Source organism: Peromyscus eremicus, chromosome 5 (assembly GCF_949786415.1).
Source record: "Peromyscus eremicus chromosome 5, PerEre_H2_v1, whole genome shotgun sequence".
NCBI classification, from domain to species: Eukaryota; Metazoa; Chordata; class Mammalia; order Rodentia; family Cricetidae; genus Peromyscus; species Peromyscus eremicus.
This window is the reverse complement of record NC_081420.1, coordinates 39,068,859-39,088,477: the sequence shown is the minus strand read 5'-3', so window position 1 is coordinate 39,088,477 and position 19,619 is coordinate 39,068,859. Positions and strand designations below refer to the sequence as shown.

Here is a 19,619-nt window from a genome sequence, read left to right as displayed (position 1 = left end):
ATGTGGCTTCCATTCCTAAAATAGTACATACCACAGATTTGGTATGTTAGGAGATTTTCAGAGGACTTGCTAAATTATTGGAGTGGAGAAGGGCTTGAAATTTAAGAGCTGAGGACCACTAGGCTGAGCTATGCTCCTTCTTTGTTTTTTTGAGACAGGTTTCCGGGATAGTACAGGCTGGCCTTTAACTCTGTCTTGAGTTTCTGACCCTCCTGCCTCCCCATGGCGAGTGCTGGGCTGACAGAATTATCTCCCTCACTGGGCTTAAGCAGTTCTCTTATCTTAGAGTTTCACAGCTGGATTGCTAATTACTTAAGGAAAAGGTTTAGCCCACACATTAGCCTCCTTTCTTAGCTTTCTTTTTCCTTCAGACCTTTGCTCTCCTATCAAGAGTTCTTGCTCTGAAATGCTTTCTCTGCTTTCCTAGCAGGTGCCTGGCATGAGAGGAGATGCTCTTCTTGCTTGATCCTTGTTTCTCTTCACAGCAGGTGTTCTGTGCTTAAATGAACACTCAGAGAGTGTCCACAGCATGCTGGTGGTCCAGGGTGACAAAATAATGTTTGACTATATTTAGCACAATCTGCACATCATATTTCCTACAAAACAACCATTGTGTGAGATAATGCATTGGCTCTGATCAAGGTGATTATCTAACTTATGTCTGCTTCTTATGCCTTCATTGTAAGCTTAGACTGGACATATAAATGATATAAAAATGTGTGTATTAACATGATTGACAAATCTGTATATTTGAAAGGTGGGCTTGATGTTTTGAAACTGTTTTAAAGTCTTTTGAAAAAAGTTGGAAGAAGGAGAAGAGGAGGTGGAAGAGGTGAAGGAGGAGGAGGAGGAGGAGGAGGAGGAGGAAGAGGAGGAGGAGGAAGGTGGTGGTGGTGGTATATCCCAGGAGTCTGCTGGCAATTCCAAAGTGTCAGAGGAAAGTTTTGCAGTGTGTCTCTCTTTTTGTGATTCTCTCTTTGTATTAAGTTCCTCCTGTATGCTTTCCTACTATGGTGTGTGTGGGTTTTGCCGCTGCGTTTGCCGGTGTACAGGGAATAAAAGTTCAGTAACTTAGGTCTTGGTCCTTCAGGTGCTCATGTATCTGGGGAAAACATTGTAGCAAAGACTTGATCTTGTAACTGTTAGACATCTGCCTGGAGAGATTGAGAAAATAATAGAAACACTACTTAATGTTAATTGTAGAAATTATGAGACTGAGGTGAGAAAACACACTGGAAGGCTCTAAATCTCCTGATATCACTTATATATTTTTTTCTTATGGTGCCAAAATGGTCTCACAGTGCGCCAGTTAGCATTTTGAGGTAGGGATTGCTAATAAGATGACTGGCTTGATGAGTTAGGAAAAAGCAGGTTCCAATCGCTCAAAGTTGGGATCTATACTAGTTAGTATCTTTTGGGGGATATACAGTGGTTAACTAATAGTGGTTAACTAGCTACCTCTAAAAGCTGCTCCAGATCCACTCTGTCATGTTGGAGGGAGGAAATGGAAAAGAAAAGGTGCAAGCCCTCATTCTTTATACTTGTCCTAACTTCTCACCCTCTTACGAGTGTATATTGCTCTTAAGCTTTTGTTTGTTTGTTTGTTTCTAGTTCCTTACAAACTAGACAGTTCATTATCTATATATTTAATTCTGCCCTGCATGGAAACAGCCTGAACAGTATGACATGACAAAAGCTTAGCTACCTGTAATCTTCATCATACACACAAACATCCAAGATCACATGACAATCACCACAATGTTTCATCAGTGTCCTCATTTCATAGGAAGGTCATATCCTTAATCTGAACTTTTGCTTGGAGCTCATATTAATAAAAGTTTTCTTGCCCACAAGCTTATTCAAAAGTTACTTCAAATTCTAAGACTCCATGGGACACTTACTTGTTAAGTCTCAGGTTGCTTTAAAGTTGATGTCCCAAATTCTCTGTTTTCCATTTTAGAGGGTGACTTCTGAAGATTCTGATTGGATGACCTCAGGACAGGCTGACTAATGAAAGCACCAGCATATAATTTTCAAAAAGTTAAAAATGTGACTCACATATAAATACTACATGTGGTAAGCTCATATATCTGTCAAAGAATGATTGAACACATTAGTGAGTAAGCAAGCTGCATGACAAAGTCAGTTCAAAGGATATAGGAAGATAAAATGTGTATTTACTCAGGGAAGGAAGAGTACTGCAGAGACTGAGAAGTTAGAGATACGATTCAGCCTTGTACAATACAAACAGAACTTTCAGGCTTATCTTTTCTAATGCAAATAATTAATTTGCATCTACTCCGGGCAAAATTTATTAATTAATTGCATTTAAAGAGCTATGGCTTGGTTGACTCAGCTTGAAGGGTCATAAGTAAACGCATCCCAGACTCAGATTTACAAGTCTAAGATTTCAAAATGAGTTGCTAATTTACAGTGAAGGGGAGACAAGCTGGGGAGCTGGATTGCTACTTTCCCAGGGGAGGTGAACACTTATCAGATGAAGAAGGCCCTCATTCATTCATTACCCACACAATCAGAGCAAGTGACATGTTCTTACTTCTGTTACTAAACCATATTAGTACATTATTATACATTCAGTAGTTTGTATGATAATGTGTTACAATGCCCATTCCACAGTCCATACAGGATGGCAGCTCTAACGTGGTTCTAGGCGGGCAACTCATCCATCCCTAATCTCATTAGGCTGTTAATTCCCAGAGGACACAAGCCTAGTAGATGTTGTTTCCAAATGCTAAACAAATGTTCTTAAGTGAAACCACAGGATCATTTTCAGTCTTAGAAAATACGCTTTGTTTTGCAAACATCCCTGAACTCAATTTGTACAACCTTGTGACTTTACCACACTTCAATGCTAACAACCTTACCACATATTTTCTTGTAGACATTTACTTGAATACAGATTTCTGATAGAACTGGGGAACTTCCTTTGTTCCTAAATGTAGAATTGTACTAATTATACAAGCAGTTTGCCTTGCATTTTCTCTAACAAAAAACATTGTAATTAATTGGTTGCCTAAGGATGAAACATGAAGCTGAAGATCTTAAACTAACAAAGCAAATTTGAATAGAATACAGATTGCCCTATTCAGAGGAGCTGAGAAGAGGTGACATAGAGCTGTCCACTACAGATGGCATGACCATTTGTACTTATTTATTATTTTCCTATTAAACATTCACTACATTTTCCATCTCAAATTTTCAGATTGGTCAAATCTAAGTCAAACTTATCCTTTAGGAAAGTCAGTAACTTTATTTTCATCTCTACCTTATACAGAAGGCCCTCCTGTACCAAGACAAACTATTTCTAAATTAGAATTTTCATGCTCTGAAATTCTGTGTTTCAGCAAAATAAGCAAGTATTTGCTCCTTGCTTTAAAAGACGTATCTTTCAAAGTCTCTAATTGACACTTGGTGGGAGGGGGCGCTCATGCAGGTTTATGGGGTTCCTTTCCTTTCTTATTATCTCTATTCTTCCGGGCTAGACCCCCTGCCTTGCAAAACTCAGAGGGGAACCAAGAGCTTTAAAAATACAGCCCGACGTTTCCCTTTCGGAGAGGAGAAAATGGTGCCCCGCCCCCACCACTGAAAAGAATTTGATAGTGTCTTTAAATCAGATATTTCAGTCCTAAGCCCCCCATCACATGGTATACCCCCAAGGCCTATGAACCCCCTCTCAACCTGCCCAAACTGCTTTAGACTGGAAATCCCAGTCCTAGTCCACGGTTATGGTGGGTCTGTACTCAGAAGTCACCAAGGACTTGTGTTACTTCCCTTGCGAAGAAACAGAATAATCGTGAAAATTTAGGCGGAAATCGTTTCGTTTTTGTCCCTAAATTAAGGGAAGCATGTGCCCTATAATCCCTGAGAAAAAGAACTTTCAGGGGCAAAGGAGCGACCAGGTAATTTAGAAGAAAAACAGAAAGTGGTCTCTATTTGCCCCGGACTTCCTTTGGAGTTGGGGGAGTTAGGGACTCCTAGGAGCGTTGTCTTTGGGGATAAGGAAAAAATAAACAGATAATCCGACGCCCGAGGCTTCTCGGATCCTTTACCGACCAAAGTCGAGAGATTTGGTGCAAGACATTTTAATATTTTCTCCTTTTTGTGAAGTGTAACAAACACAAGTTGGGCGCAGCGCGGCTGCTCTGAGCTTGCCAGCCAGGCAGGCCGCCGGAGCACCAATCAGCGCGCGCCTGCGCTCTATATATACGGCGGCCGGGCCCGCGCTACTCCATCGGCGTTTTGCCACTAGTTCCTGAGTTTCGGATCCTCATCATGTCGGAGACTGCTCCTGCCGCCCCCGCTGCCGCTCCCCCTGCGGAGAAGGCGCCGGCGAAGAAGAAGGCTGCCAAGAAGCCGGCCGGGGCTCGCCGCAAGGCGTCCGGGCCCCCGGTGTCCGAGCTCATCACCAAGGCTGTAGCCGCCTCCAAGGAGCGCAGCGGCGTGTCCCTGGCCGCGCTCAAAAAGGCGCTGGCGGCCGCCGGCTACGATGTGGAGAAGAACAACAGCCGCATCAAGCTGGGGCTCAAGAGCCTGGTGAGCAAGGGCACCCTGGTGCAGACCAAGGGCACCGGCGCCTCCGGCTCCTTCAAGCTCAACAAGAAGGCGGCTTCCGGCGAGGCCAAGCCCAAAGCCAAGAAGGCAGGCGCGGCCAAGGCCAAGAAGCCCGCGGGCGCAGCCAAGAAGCCCAAGAAGGCGACTGGTGCTGCCACACCCAAGAAAGCCGCCAAGAAGACCCCCAAGAAGGCGAAGAAGCCCGCGGCGGCTGCCGTGACCAAGAAAGTGGCCAAGAGTCCAAAGAAGGCTAAGGTCGCCAAGCCCAAGAAGGTCAAGAGCGCGTCTAAGGCCGTGAAACCGAAGGCTGCCAAGCCCAAGGTTGCTAAGCCCAAGAAGGTTGCGGCCAAGAAGAAGTAGGCTTGTCTTCCTCCTTCAACCCAAAAGGCTCTTTTCAGAGCCACCACTCCCACTTGGAAGAGCTGTGACATTGTTGGTGTAAAAGCTCCCTCCTTCCACCTTGCTTTCTGCAGAAGTGGGTTGCGTGGGGTGCAATCCAGCCGGCGCTCCGTAGGATGGGGTTCCCTAGCTCCTCTAGAACGGTGCTTTTGCGGGCGGCCGAGGAAGGGCTAGGTGCCGGCTGCACCCTTCCACGGCTGTCAGCAGCAAGGAGCAGCCCCGGGCGCCAGTCAGTGTTGGGCTGCTAGGTGATTTGAAAGTTCCGCCCTGCTTGCGGGTTGGCTCACTCCCGCCCCGGGCCTTAGTCCTCGGTTTGATTGGGCGCCAGTCGCTCTTGCGTTCTCCCGAAGCCGCATCCCGCGCTCTTTGCTGGGGTGGCTTAAGTGCTGAGTCTTCTGGGGGGTGTTTGTGCCTCCAAGGGTGGAGGAGGTCGGGTGCCGGCGCCGCGGATCTGACTTCCTTTAAAGACCTTTCAGCGATAGCTGCGCAAGGGGTCCGCCCGCCCACTTAAATGCCGGACCTGGGACTGGTTTTCTCCTACTTTCGGTTTGCTGGCTACAGCAAGGGAATGGTGGCTCGAACTGCGTCACAACCTTGGTCAGCCATCTTTTTTTTTCTCCCCCCCCCCCCGCCCCCCCGCTAAAGTGCATGATTTATCGATTCTTTGACTTGTTTTGCCCTATTTTGACACAGGGTCTCATTTTAGATTGTCCTCGAATCCGCATTGCCTCAGCTTCCCGAAGTGCTTAAGTTAGAGAAGCGTGTCGACTGCAAAGACCGACCTCGCACACAAACTGAGGCTTCTTGCTATGCTTTGTGCAGTCCGAAATATTTAAGAAAAGAGTAAATTACTGGCTATCTGTTGAAGGTGTATTCTTCTAATAAAAAGCCTTTAATTTTCACTCACTGTTGGTGATTCTTTCATACCCGCAGCAAGGTGGTTGAGATCCAGGTTTTGTGGGATCCTGGATCGTATTGCTGGTGTTTCCTATAGAGATGAGAATCGTGCCTTTTAAAGACCTACAGCAAGCATTTCCACAATGGATCCAGTATTTATTTCAGTATCCCTAGAGTTTACCAACTGGGAAAGCCAGATCAAGAAAGGAAAATTTTCTCCCAGTGTTTTTGAGTCCTCAGTTTAAATGAAGAAACAGCTTTTTTTTTTTTTTTTTTTTTTTTTTTTTTTTTTTTTTTTTTTTTTTTTTTTTTTTTAGTACAAAGCATAGTAAACTGACCGGTCCTCCCCACCCAACGCCCTCAGGACTGTCTGAGAACTCTCTCAATTCTTCCCAGCTTTTGTTTCACGTTTGCCGTAGGCTAAATTCCTTGGAGAGACTAAATCTAAAGTTCCTGTTTGGGTCTTTCTGGTAGTTTCTAAGGCAGAATTAGTCTTTTAACTATTCAAAGTGGAGGGTACTTAACACATAGCAAGGATTCAAATATTGTTTGGTAAACCTGATACCTTAATACTTCAAATGGGGATAAGAATTAATTCCTTCCCCAAATCTCTCCCTTCACCCCACCCCCCAGGGTTTCTCTGTGTAGCCCAGGCTGTCCTGGAACTCTGTCCATCAGGCTGGCCTCAAACTCAGATCTGCCTGCCTCTGCCTCCCTAGTGCTGGGATTAAAGGCATGTTCCACCACCGCCGGGCTTCTCATAATCTTCTAAGGCGTTCCTTCTATATTTTAATTAATAGTTAATTAGTTGTCCAGGGGACTGAACATGCTGTCAGGTGTGCTACCACTGAAATGTGTCCCCTTGTTTTGTATTTTGTGAACTAGGTCTCATCCTGTCTGTAGCCCAGACTGGCCTGAACCTTGTGACCTTCCTGCCTCAGCCTCCTGTAGCTGGGATAACAGGTCATTGCCACCATGTCCAGTTATGTTCCTTCCTTCCTCCCTCCCTCTCTCTTTTCCTCCTCCTCCTCCTCCTCCCCCCTTCCTCCTCCTCCTCCCCCACTTTCTCCTCCTCCTCCTCTTCCTCCTCCTCCTCCCCTTCCTCCTCCCCTTCCTCCTCCTCCTCCTCCTCCTCCTCCTCCTCCTCCTCCTCCTCCTCCTCCTCCTCTTCTTCTTCTTCTTCTTCTTCTTCTTCTTCTTCTTCTTCTGTGTTTAATATGTATTTTAAGATGTTCCTTAGTATCCCATCACTCAGAAGAAAGCATCTTGGCATTTTTATTGAGATTGCGTTTTTAAAAAAAATATGGAGCTACCAGTTATGAAACAACAACATGTGTTTTTTTCTTTTCTTTCTGTTGAGGTATTTGTGTTAGCTCCCCAGAAATCTTTAAATTTTCTCCAAATATGTCTTAATAATTCTTCTTACTTTTAATCCTATAAACTTATCTTTAGTGCTGTTGACAACAGCACTTTATGAGATTTGGTTCTTTTAGGGACATTAAAACTACTTAGTTATTGAAGCAAATGAATTAACAATTTTAGGACAGGTCTGTTCATTGATACATAAGGTAAGCACAGATACAACACATTTATAACTTTAAAACCTAAAAGCACTATTCATAAGGAAAAAAGCCAAACAGGTAGAATCCATTTTAAATCCACTATATCCAAAATATTATCATTCAATGTAAAATGAATATAAAATAAGTAATATTCTACATTTTTGTTTCTTTACTGCATCTTTGTGATATCATATGTATTTTCTACTTACAGAGTATTTCATTCCAGAATATGTACTATTTCCTATGTTCGGCTAGCCACCTGTGGCAGTGGAGCTAATAAAAATAAATACAACTTCAGAATGACCTCAGACCTCTGCGCTCATCTTCATTTATGATGAGGGTGCTTAAAAATATGTACTGTTCATATATTATATACTGAAATTATGAAGACAAAATGTCTGGAGTGTTCCTCATGTCATTGGGCCTAGTTGAGACAATCAGAAATTTTCTGTTCAAAATGGGATTAAGCTGGGTGTGAAGACTATTCCCAGCCATCTGGAGATGGAGGCAGCAGGATCTCCGTGAGTTCGAGGCCAGGCAGGGTTACATAGTGAGCCCCTCAATGAAAAATAAATCAATTAAAAAATAATTAAAAGATGGAACTGAGTTACAGGAGCAGAGGTAAACTGATGTCAGGGCACTGGGGCTTGTCTTCTGAGCCCCCAGAAAGGAGAAACCAAATCTGTTGAGCAAAAGAGTAGAACAGAGCTAACTTACAGGTTAGGGCCCAGACAAGAGATGGCGGCAGGTCTGCATTCTTGTCCCTCCAGTCCGCTTTCCCACTTCCTCCCTGAGCCCTGTGAACTCCTGTCACTGGAAATACCTCACCGACCTGAACTGAATCATGTTGTAGCAACCCGGAGATCTAATCATGGATGCTAACTATAGCACAGGGTGGGGCGGCACGTTTGTGAAGCCAATCCTTAGAAAGCTAGAACAGGAGGATCTTTGTTGTACACCAAACGCAACTGCTTAGCCAAATCTTATCCGAAAAACAAACAAAAACCCTGCTGGGAGTGGTGATTACACCTTTAATCCCAGCACTTGGGAGGCAGAGGCAGGAGGATCTCTGTGAGTTCGAGTCTAGCCTGGTCTACAGAGTGAGTTCTAGGACAGCCAGGGCTATGTAGAGAGACTGTCAAAGCAAACCAAAACAAAACAACAAACACATATACAAACACAACCACAGCAAAAATCAAAATAACCAAACACCCAACCCACAAAAATGTTATTTCAGATAAAACCACAGATAATGTTTAAAGTAAGACTGAGGCTGTGTGCATGTAGCTCAGTGGAAGGTTGCTTGTCTGTCATGAGGCCTTGAGTTCCATCACCAATAAATATAATAATAATAATAATAATAATAATAATAATAATAATATAATAACAAAGCCCAAAGTAAATGGCACTGTTCAAAATATCCACTACAGGGCACCTTCAAGTACTTTTAAATCTACATATTTACTTGATTTCTACACTCCAGGAGTTAGATATGACAAATCATCCCAAGAAAAGATAATTGATTTTATGATTTTCATCCAGTCCTTCTTTGCATTTTAATTTATTGGATTTAGATGTTTAAAGTTGATCTGAATATAGGAAATGTTGTATAAACATATTTTTGTAGATTTTTTTTTCCTTTTATACTTTCCCCCTCCATTTTGGTACTAGAGGTGAAGCCAAGGGCCTTGAGTATGCCAGACAAGTGCTCTCCCCTTGAGCTACATACTCAGTCCCCATTTGTACCTTTATACGGGACATTTTCCTTCAATTATTTGAGATCTAAGAGGTATAACTCACCCAGAGCCTTTAGATGCAACATTCCACACACACCCCAGCACCCCCCCACCCCCCCACCCCCACAGCACCCCCCCACCCCCATCTTCTTTACTCTTTTCTTCCCCTCAGAACACAAATGCTTCAAGAGGCGACTGTCGAAGGTCTGACCAGCTATTCATCCTGAGCCTAAAAATTGGTCTGCTTAAGAAAAATCCTTTCTCAGCTTATGCTTATGAAATTGTCAGCAAGGCCTCTCCCTCTGCTTTTGAGTATCTGTGAACTGTGAACTGATAAAGCTCAGATGAGGAGGAGCTTTATCCCCAAGTTCATCCGTATTTTGTAAGCACAGGGTTCACGGAAAACGAATGACCCTCAAAGAGGAAGTTAGACTGAGGAATTCAGAGTGAATTATGGTAGCTTAGGAGGGGGGTTCAAGTTTCAAAAGATGACATGGTAGGAGGCAGGCATTCACACCCTGTTGACAGTCCTGTCCTCTGAGGAAGGCCTCATGTCACTGCCCTCTCCACACCCAGCATGGTAGAAAGTGCTCTCCTTTTCCAAGTACAGGAATGGAGATTCCTTCACAAGGCAACGATGCATCTGCTGATTTCCAGTTCATAATAATCCTCATGCCGACATGGCAAACACTGAGTACCATTCTCTTTTCTTTCCAAGCTTATATCCATCCTTACTAATTTTATAATTTTCAACAATTAGATATACTATTACTTCCCTAGGCCTAAAGCTAACAGGTAGTTGAGCTATGCATACTGGGAGGAAAATGTAGACAATAGCTTTGTGTTTGAAATCCCAGCTAGGGATGAACAGAAGCCATGCATGCAGGATTAATTAGTCCATCAGAGGAGTTTGGAAGGGATCAGGGATTAGGGGCTGCTGCTAACAACACTTAGGGAGAGCTAGCATTTCCCGTGCACTTAATTGTAGTAAGCTAAACACAGTAGCTGTTTATTACACACTTATTTCACAACACAGTCTTGGCATAGCACGTTAAGGTGGGTGTTATTACTACTCCCATTTTAGAGATTAAGATGGAGGCTTGGCAACATTAAGGATTCATTAGCTAGCTTCTGATCTCTGAGTCAGTAACATTATCTTCTATATAGTAATAATTTTCCACAAAACTATATGAGACATACATTTAATTAAAAATTTCTCATCTTATATTAAAATCTAAAAAGAGCTAAAACCTATTTTGATGCTGTCAATCTAGACTAAACAAATATTTCAATAAATAATATGAAAATATTTTGTCAATATTTTTGCATATGAAGTCTTTGTAATCTGGAATCCACTCTACATTTAAAGCACGATTTGGACTAGACTAGCTAAATTTCAAATGCTTGTCTGCCATACAGTTCTCATAATAAATAGTGTAGGGGAAACAAAAACATATGCTCTGGGTAGCACGTAGCTATTTCCACGGAAACAATAATTCTGGTATGGGCCAGAAGTTTAGAGAGAATCATTAATGTCTTGTGTCTTACTGGCTCTCCTACGCCTCTTCACACCAGCTCTGACCAAGTTCAGAATCTAATCAAGGCCCGTCTATCACAGTTTCTCCTGTCTACCTGGGGGCAGCCTTATGTCTGAAACAGAATCACCTTTGAAGAAGATGAAGAAGAAATTATATTTGATCATCCATTTGGGTACAAACCTATTTAGCAGAAGATATTAACTGTATTTGTTTGCTGTGCGACTGGCTGGTAATATTTGCTGATAGTTACCTTATGAAAATCCCTTAGTCTGACGTGGGTGAAAATGATTTTTAAAGCTAGTGTTAATTATAACTAATAATCCAGTCTAACTACTTTTACATTTGTTTGTTTTGAGACAAGATGTCAGTTTGCTGCCCAGGCTGACGTATAACTCACTATATAGGACAGCAAGGCCTCAAATTCCTCATCATCTTGCTTCAACCTCCTGATGAGGCTAAGGAGTCCTAGTATTTGATCCATGTGATTCACACCTGTGTTGTCTGCTGGGGTCTCCCTAATGATCCACTTTTCTAATTTTACTTTTTTCCACAAGGACCTCTTTCTTTTTAGGAAGATGCTATTCAATACTGAACGAATTGATAAAGTGTTCTAAAGGTGTACCTGGACTTTCAATTGAGGTCAAAAGTGTTCAAATTGCTTATAATTGATTGTATTGGTATTATTGATCACCTCATGCTCCCCATTCCCCCATTTCTCTAATAATGTCATCACCATCCAAAGCATTCTAGAAAGCAGCTATGCCCCAGGGCCAGAGAGTCTCAATGCAGATGAGCGTCTGCAAAAGTGAATGTAAACAGAATATAGGATGCTAGTGGGGAGGTCATGTATAATTTGAAAAAGCCAAAGTTTAGAGGCAGGTTGACCTGGATGTTAATGAAAACCGAGTGTCTGATCTTCCAAGGCCCTGGATGGGGTCCTAGGCCTGCAGTCATCCTGTCGTTTTGTTTTAAGTTACAAACCTAACTTTATTTTATTATGTATCAGTCATTTTGGCTTAAGTTATTTCATTTCTTTGGTTTATATTTCCAATATTTGCATCATGTATAGTGAAGGCCTTCATTTTATGTTCAACTGATCATAACCTCAATTACAATTCACCTTTATGCCAGATGTGGTGGCTCATGCTTTTAGTCAGTCCCAACACCCAGCAGGCCAGTCAGGTCTACAGAGCAAGTTCCAGGACAGCCCTGGCTACATGGAGAAACCCTGTCTCAAAAAAACAAAAAGAAAAAGAGAAAAGAAGGGAAACAACAAACCAATCAGCCTTTACATGTTTGTTGGAATGGTGATGAGACTATTTGGAATTTTGGTTGAAAACTATTTAGTTACATTCACTTTTGGTTTAGTGAGATAAAGTGATCTACAAGCATGCTTATCTTACATATTAGCAATGTTACTACAGCTCTTCCCGGCATTTCTGATGTGAGGCTTCAGGAAACACTCCTTATACTCAAGGTCACAGCCTCACCTGGACTCCTGGCAAGATCACGCAGTGTTAGATATCAGCTGATTAGGTATGAATACAGTGAAGAAAAACTCTGAAACAACCAGAAGCTAGACCGAGAAGACTTCAACCAGATAATTTATACGGAAGACATACTTGACTGTTGATTCCCCAAATATGAACACTCCTGTAAAAATGATTACAAAAGTGAGTTTTTAAGTGGAAACTATTCCAAGTTGTCAAGAAAATAAACTATTAACTTTACTAAAGGAAAAAAGCAAACATCCACTGTGTGTAGTAAACATTATAAAATATATTTTATCGGGAATCAGTGCGGTTAAAAGAAAACAGCACAGAATGATTGAGAATGTTAATTTTGTGGGTTTTCTAAACTTAAAATTTTATAAATTTTCCAACACATTCATAGGCTACCTAAATTTAGATGTGTAATTAGTATCTATCCATCTTATGTCTTAATCTGGTTAGATTTGGTTTCTTCTGAGGGTGGCAAGATTTGTGGCTTGTGACTCAGCACATTGTTAGGGACAGGTTTGCAGCACAAAACAAAAAGCCTTTGACATATATTCAATCTCATCGTAGGAGCACAGAAAGTAAACGTGTCCTTGATCATATTATCAGGGCAGGCTTCACTAGGCCTTAGGATTCCAGGACACCTGAGATCCCCAACAAATTAGAACTGGAGACACAGAGTACGAATAGTGACCTTAGAGTAATATGTAAATAGAACCTATTCATCCAACCACGGGGACAAGGTTACAGCACCATTACATGAAACTTTGGGTGGCTCTTAAAAGAGCCTTTTTTTTTCTTTTGAAAAGTGAGGCTGATCACGTTATGCCCTCTCCCCGCGGATGCGGCGGGCCAGCTGGATGTCCTTGGGCATGATGGTGACCCGCTTGGCGTGGATGGCGCACAGGTTGGTGTCCTCGAACAGACCCACCAGGTAGGCCTCGCTGGCCTCCTGCAGCGCCATCACGGCCGAGCTCTGGAAGCGCAGGTCGGTCTTGAAGTCCTGCGCGATCTCGCGCACCAGGCGCTGGAACGGCAGCTTGCGGATCAGCAGCTCGGTGGACTTCTGGTAGCGCCGGATCTCCCGCAGCGCCACGGTGCCGGGCCGGTAGCGGTGCGGCTTCTTCACGCCGCCGGTGGCCGGGGCGCTCTTGCGGGCGGCCTTGGTGGCCAGCTGCTTGCGCGGTGCCTTGCCGCCGGTGGACTTGCGGGCTGTCTGCTTGGTACGAGCCATTGCTGTGATGAAAACGTCACAAATGTTACTGAGAAGGGGAAATCTTGCCTTTAAATATACCTAAAAACATTCTGATTGGCCTTGTGACTTTTCGAAAGTCCCGCGCCAAAACCTCATTGGCTGAGTAATATTCTGAGCGATGCTCAAGCGTTAAGCGTATCTGATTGGCCAAATATTCTGACACGCCCATGTTACTTTTTTTTTTTAAATTTTGGTGTTATGTAGTTTTGTCTACCCTTGGAGTCTCGTCAAATATCAGCCCCAGCACAATGCTCCAATTTCCTTTGTCTTCGTGGTGTTATTGTTTCGTCACGGTACAATGTGTAAGGTCTTGTAACTACTTAGGAATTAGTTATAGTAAACTCATAATCCAGCAATCCTAATTTAGATTGTTGCTCTTAAAAGGGACAAGTATTTCACGAGTTTAGGATGAAGAGTAGTGTGCAGGCTTAATAATTTCCAAGTTCTTAGATAATGTAAGAATGTTGTTTTGGAATAAACTGGAGAGATAAACTATGATCGTGAGTTTACCTGTGCAGGAGCCGGAGCACGCGGCCCACGGGGAACTGCAGGCCGGCCCGGGACAAGCGGGTCTTGGCCTTGGAGCGAGCCGTGTCGCCGTTTGCTAGGGTCAGACATTACTTAAGTTATGTAAACAGTGAAAAGCAAGGATGAAGCTTAAGTAAACGTTTTGATAAATTACTCTGGGTCACAAAAGAACGCCGTCCTATTGGTCAAAATAATTATGTTCTTCTGTCCAATAGAAAATGAAGATATTTGGTCCTTCATTTGCATGAGCCTTGTCGTTTTGCGAGGCCTTATTATTATCCAATGAGAAGTCAGTGCTTTTACGGCTTCATTTGAATTTCAAGACTATATATACAACAATCTAGTCCTATTCATTTCTCCTTTTCCCTTTCTAAGACTAGTAGTGTGTCTTTGGCCTGAAAGGATGCCTGAGCCTTCCAAGTCTGCTCCAGCTCCTAAGAAGGGCTCTAAGAAAGCCATCACTAAAGCTCAGAAAAAAGACGGCAAGAAGCGCAAGCGCAGCCGCAAGGAGAGCTACTCGGTGTACGTGTACAAGGTGCTGAAGCAGGTGCACCCCGACACGGGCATCTCGTCCAAGGCCATGGGCATCATGAACTCGTTCGTCAACGACATCTTCGAGCGCATCGCGAGCGAGGCGTCGCGCCTGGCGCATTACAACAAGCGCTCGACCATCACGTCCCGGGAGATCCAGACGGCCGTGCGCCTGCTGCTGCCCGGGGAGCTGGCCAAGCACGCCGTGTCCGAGGGCACCAAGGCCGTCACCAAGTACACCAGCTCCAAGTGAGCGGCGGACCTCACCGAAACCCAAAGGCTCTTTTCAGAGCCACCCACTCTATCAAAACAGGGTTGTAATTGGTGTCTTTGTGTGTGGCACTTCATTTGGCCTTAAGCAAATGAAGCGACGCCTTTGCCCAAGTTAAAGGCTGAGGTCATTTAGAGTTCCCCGTGGGTGTTTAGACATTCACTTCATATTTCTGTTTCTGTTGTGTTGTGAATTTACTGTAAACAGCAGCCAGGAACCTTTTGAGTTTGTACCTGTATTGTACAGTGTGTGGACAGTTGCTAGCGTTCTGGGAGTTGGCGTTTACAGGGGTTAAAGAATTTAGGATCCTAGTGTAAAATTAGCACTTAAACATTACAGTAAATTGAGCCGTTAAATGTAACCACAGCTTTTTAAACTAGAAATTTTTATTGTGTCCAGAAACTTTGGGCCTTTTACATACAGGGTTGGGCATTGATGGTGGCTGGAACTCACAGGAGTTAAAAATACCTGAAACCACTTCGCTGTGCTGACACGGAACATGTTGACACTCGACTCCTAAAACTTCCGAAGTAATCTCTAGAAACTGGTAAAGGCTTTGTCTGGGAAAGGATGCAGCAGTGCCCCGAGCCTTTGGACTAGGGCAGGAAGAAGCAGAGCCAGATGGGGCAAAAGACTTACTGAAAAGGAAAGGTTTTTTCCACTGGCTTTGAGAATATGTAATAACAGATGAGGAAATAACTTCTCAAAGTGAGAAACTCATTGAAAATATTGCAAAATGTATCTTGAATCCATGATATTGTACCTGACTCCTGCTTTTCTTATTTGTTTATTTATTGCTTGGAAATGAAAGCCAGGCTCTTGAGTATGTTAGGCAAATACTTCAAGAACTTTTAGAATCCCTGGAAGTGGTGGCTCAATCCTTTGAACCCAGTGGCAGGATGATTCATTAAACCCTGGAGGCAGAGGCAGGCAGATCTCTGAGTTTGAAGCCAGCCTGGTCTACAGAGCAAGTTCCAGGATAGCCCAGGCTACACAGAGAAACCGTGTCTCGAAAAACCACACACACATGCACGCATACACACACACACACACACACACACACACACACACACACACACACACACACGGAAATCACTGTTAAAATCCTTAAATCTTTGTTTTTACATATTTTTATGTTGGTACACACCTGCAACCCCAACACTGAAGAAAAACCTGAACACAACATGCAGTTGAAGACACTTACCTTGAGGAGGCCCCTTTGGACTGAGACCTGGTTGTATTATTTCTTACCATTTTCAGACCGTCTCCTAAAGTAGGGATTATTTTCTCTACTGTCTTCTTGCCTTTTACTAGCTCCCTTTACTCTGGATTTTCTGTTTTCTTTTATGCAGAAAGACATGACTACTTGATGTTTTACTTGGTATTATCCCATATTGGAAGGGACGATGACAAATTTTGTTAAATAAGGAAGGCCTCAAAAAAAAAAAAAAACAAAAAAAAACAAAAACAAAAAAAAAACCAGGAGGCAGAAAGTCCAGGGGCTGTTCATCATCTGAGGGGGAAAATGCATAAACAAGAGGCAAGGGATGCCCCATTCCTGCTTAACTGTAGGCAGGAAGATGCAGGCTTCTCAATTTTGTCTTCAGCATCTTTCAGCAAAATTTTAAATTAATTAAGAAATTGAAATCACTATGTAGCTGAGGTTGACATGAAACTTTTGATCTTCTTGCTCCTACCTGCCAAGTGCTGGGGTTGCTGGGATTCTAGAAATGGCACCATAATTCCGGGTTCATATGGTTCTGGGGATGAAACCCAGGACTTCATGCAGATCAGGCAAGCATTCTTTTTACCCAGTTACATCGGGAACCATGATGGTGTTTTGTTTGTTTGTTTATTTTTTTTTGCTTGCTTGCTAGTTTTTGGTCTTAAATTATGTGTGTGTGAATCAAGTTTTTTAATTTAACTTCCTGAAAATATGTCACCTGCCCATTACTTGAAATATTCACCACTGTCAGTAATTTCAAATCTAGACACAGTAGGCAAATTGAGACAGATTTTTACAGCATGAAAATATATTTTGATACTTCTCTATGCACTTATGAAACACATTATGGGGAATATTAAAATGGGGATTTGTTGGTTCAATGACAAACACAGGGTTTTTTCCACCTATCCTCTAGATACCTTCCAGAGTGGCTAGTTACATTGTCCAAAAGTACCATTTTTCTCTCCAAAAGGTGTGTATGACCAATTTTCTAAATTTTTTCCAGTTGACAATTGTTAATGGCAACATAATCTAATCACTTTTATTTTAAAACAATACATTCGTATAAGATTTCTCTTATTGTGATTTCATTATTCATATCTTCGTAATTTTTCTTCTCCTTTGACTAAAATAATGCATGCTTCTCAAAATCTTTCAGTGTTATGAAATAATTCTGAAAATACCTGTCCAACACGTAGGGGATTTCTTGAACCCCACCCACCCCCTTAGTCATCTAAAGACACTTTTTCATCAAGAGAAGTTCAGTTTTGATAAATCTCTTCTAACCTGAAGAAGGGAAAGTTTATCACAAGGACTACATGTTAACACCAGACATGGTTATGTATAGTCCACTTAATACACTAGAGCACATATGTATTAACCCTGTGAAAAAAACTACTTGCTCTTTCTGATTTCATATTCCCATGGTCTGCAGTGAAAACATCCCAGAACCACCTAGGTTACACTGGATTTTGGAGTAGGCATTTTTCTTTGTTGCGATGCTCCCAGACTGCTAATTTATGTGTTTTTCTCTGTTCATTCCTCTATAAGTGTATTTCACAGGCTTAAATGATCATACCCTGAGTCATGGGAAGTTTCCCATCCCTTACATTTAGCAGCTGGATATGCACAAGCAGTAGAATGGAGGAAAATGGAATTTTGGAAATGATTAAAATACTTTGTATGATGGTCAGGTGGAAAAAAAAAAAAAAAAAAAAAAAGAACAAGAGAGTGATGGAAACAGCTTGGCAGAAAGATGGGCAAAGCTTTTCCAGGCAGCAGGTGAGTCCTTGGTCTCATTCACTCACTCTTACCTTGGGCCAAGTAATGATGGACCTAAGTCTATGTAGACTTTCTCCAATCTCCAAGACAAGAATGCTTTTCTCTGCACATACTACAGGATCTCGTTGGCCTAATATCCTTGCATGTTCTCCATGTCCTCAGTCTCCACATTTCAGGCAACGTAGGGATAAGTGGCCCATTATAAAGAGTAATTTGCATATATTATAATTTGAAAGAGAGAGAGTTTCTTTTTCTTTTCGAGATTTGTGGAGATAAAACAAAGCCTGGCATAGAATCTCAAAACATGTACTCAGCCTGTTATGTGGAGCCATGCCGGGATGACCACTCAGACAGTTTACAGCCAATTGAAAGTCTTTAATCCTCAGGTATTCAGGACCTAAGTATAGTCCCGAGCGTTTAGAATGAAGGGCTTTTAAAGGCAAACCCCACATCCTGGTGTCTCCCTATGCAACTCTAGAGGGAGGTTTCTAATCAGCGAGCAGTTTAACAGAGGCCAAGATAGCTGGGGCGTCTGGACCTCTGTTTCCTAGAAGAGTTGGGGAGTTTGAATGGGATTCTACAGGAGACCAAGTTCTAGTTAAACCTGGAATGGCCTTAACACAAATACCAAATGGAGGACGCTCTGCACTGTGTTGCCTTGTCACAGAAGACATAATTCTAAACCCCGAAAAAGAGCCAACGGCTGAGAACAACGCAGAAACACCCCTGCTCTGTATTCCAGAGGTTTCAAAAATACCAAAATCTTGAAGAAAAAAAATGCCACTTAAATTTTGCATATAATCAAAGGTTAAGAAAGTCAGAAAAGCGTTTGGCTCTTAATCCTAAGGACCAGAGTTCAACTTCCAGAACTCAATTTTTTTTTTAAAAAAAAGTAGTTTAAAGAAAAAACAAAACAAAACTGGAGTAGACAGAAGTGAAAACGCCGTATGCAAATGAGGGGTGGAATTCTTATTTTCTATTGGCTATCACATATTAACCAATGAGAGAAGCACGAGTTGAATCCCTCCAGTTCGTATAAATATTTCTCATTCTCCACTTAAGCGTTACTCTGACATTTTTTTCTTGTCTCTCCTTGTTACTTCTCAAATTCAAACATGTCTGGACGCGGCAAACAGGGCGGCAAGGCTCGCGCCAAGGCCAAGACCCGCTCGTCCCGCGCCGGCCTGCAGTTCCCCGTGGGCCGCGTGCACCGGCTCCTCCGCAAGGGCAACTACTCGGAGCGGGTGGGCGCCGGCGCCCCGGTCTACCTGGCGGCCGTGCTGGAGTACCTGACGGCCGAGATCCTGGAGCTGGCCGGCAACGCGGCCCGCGACAACAAGAAGACGCGCATCATCCCGCGCCACCTGCAGCTGGCCATCCGCAACGACGAGGAGCTCAACAAGCTGCTGGGCCGCGTCACCATCGCGCAGGGCGGCGTCCTGCCCAACATCCAGGCGGTGCTGCTGCCCAAGAAGACCGAGAGCCACCACAAGGCCAAGGGAAAGTAAATGTGTTCCCGGTCATTGTCTTTGGATTGCCCTGGCTAAACCTACACAAAACAAAGGCTCTTTTCAGAGCCACCCACCTTTTCCCGTAAAACGAGCTGCCACCTCATTGTGAATTGTCTTGCTACTGTAGTAGGTCGACTATGACCTGTAGGGTGAAGGTATCTCAGCCTTACTAGTCTGTTGCCCTTGGATGCAGTTCGTCATGTCTCTAAACGAAAATTTTTGGAATTAAGTTTTTCCAAATGAGTCATTTCCCCCAAGTTGAGAACCCTTGCTGTATGTGAACTAAAACAATCAGTACCTGAGTATTAAAACTAGG

At 43.0% G+C, this 19,619-nt stretch overlaps 4 protein-coding genes across 5 annotated transcripts; 3 read left to right on the top strand and 1 right to left on the bottom strand.

Annotated features, from left to right (window-relative positions):
• The first annotated feature begins 4,268 nt into the window (after nucleotides 1–4,268).
• H1-2 (H1.2 linker histone, cluster member) lies at nucleotides 4,269–5,873 on the top strand. 2 transcript variants are annotated; one of them, XR_009379325.1, is made up of 2 exons: nucleotides 4,269–5,568; nucleotides 5,665–5,873. XR_009379325.1 is itself a non-coding variant. In XM_059263283.1 (2 exons), the coding sequence occupies exons 1-2, from the start codon at nucleotides 4,294–4,296 to the stop codon at nucleotides 5,724–5,726; spliced, it is 684 nt and encodes a 227-aa protein (XP_059119266.1). In that variant the 5' UTR covers nucleotides 4,269–4,293; the 3' UTR covers nucleotides 5,727–5,873. The 2 variants fall into 2 exon arrangements, 1 of the variants encoding a protein (XP_059119266.1); XM_059263283.1 differs by having other exon boundaries at nucleotides 4,269–4,928; nucleotides 5,678–5,873.
• A 7,150-nt stretch (nucleotides 5,874–13,023) lies between these two features.
• On the bottom strand, nucleotides 13,024–13,624 carry LOC131911004 (histone H3-like). Its single transcript, XM_059262993.1, has 2 exons — nucleotides 13,495–13,624; nucleotides 13,024–13,436 (listed from the first exon to the last, which is right to left on the bottom strand). Exons 1-2 carry the CDS (start codon nucleotides 13,622–13,624, stop codon nucleotides 13,024–13,026), a joined length of 543 nt encoding a protein of 180 aa, XP_059118976.1.
• Nucleotides 13,625–14,364: 740 nt separating this feature from the next.
• On the top strand, nucleotides 14,365–14,829 carry LOC131911324 (histone H2B type 1-B). The gene has a single exon (XM_059263305.1). It carries the CDS (start codon nucleotides 14,387–14,389, stop codon nucleotides 14,765–14,767), a length of 381 nt encoding a protein of 126 aa, XP_059119288.1. The 5' UTR covers nucleotides 14,365–14,386; the 3' UTR covers nucleotides 14,768–14,829.
• A 4,044-nt stretch (nucleotides 14,830–18,873) lies between these two features.
• On the top strand, nucleotides 18,874–19,501 carry LOC131911315 (histone H2A type 1-B). Its single transcript, XM_059263298.1, has one exon. It carries the CDS (start codon nucleotides 18,908–18,910, stop codon nucleotides 19,298–19,300), a length of 393 nt encoding a protein of 130 aa, XP_059119281.1. The 5' UTR covers nucleotides 18,874–18,907; the 3' UTR covers nucleotides 19,301–19,501.
• The last annotated feature ends 118 nt before the right edge of the window (nucleotides 19,502–19,619 follow it).

Coding starts and splice junctions, on each gene's coding strand:
- H1-2 (XM_059263283.1), top strand. CDS start 4,294: ATGTCGGAGACTGCTCCTGCCGCCCCCGCTGCCGCTCCCCCTGCGGAG. Junction 4,929..5,677: donor AAGGTTGCGGCCAAGAAGAA/GTAGGCTTGTCT, acceptor GTCTCATTTTAG/ATTGTCCTCGAATCCGCATT.
- LOC131911004 (XM_059262993.1), bottom strand. CDS start 13,624: ATGGGCGTGTCAGAATATTTGGCCAATCAGATACGCTTAACGCTTGAG. Junction 13,437..13,494: donor GCCAATCAGAATGTTTTTAG/GTATATTTAAAG, acceptor TTTTCATCACAG/CAATGGCTCGTACCAAGCAG.
- LOC131911324 (XM_059263305.1), top strand. CDS start 14,387: ATGCCTGAGCCTTCCAAGTCTGCTCCAGCTCCTAAGAAGGGCTCTAAG.
- LOC131911315 (XM_059263298.1), top strand. CDS start 18,908: ATGTCTGGACGCGGCAAACAGGGCGGCAAGGCTCGCGCCAAGGCCAAG.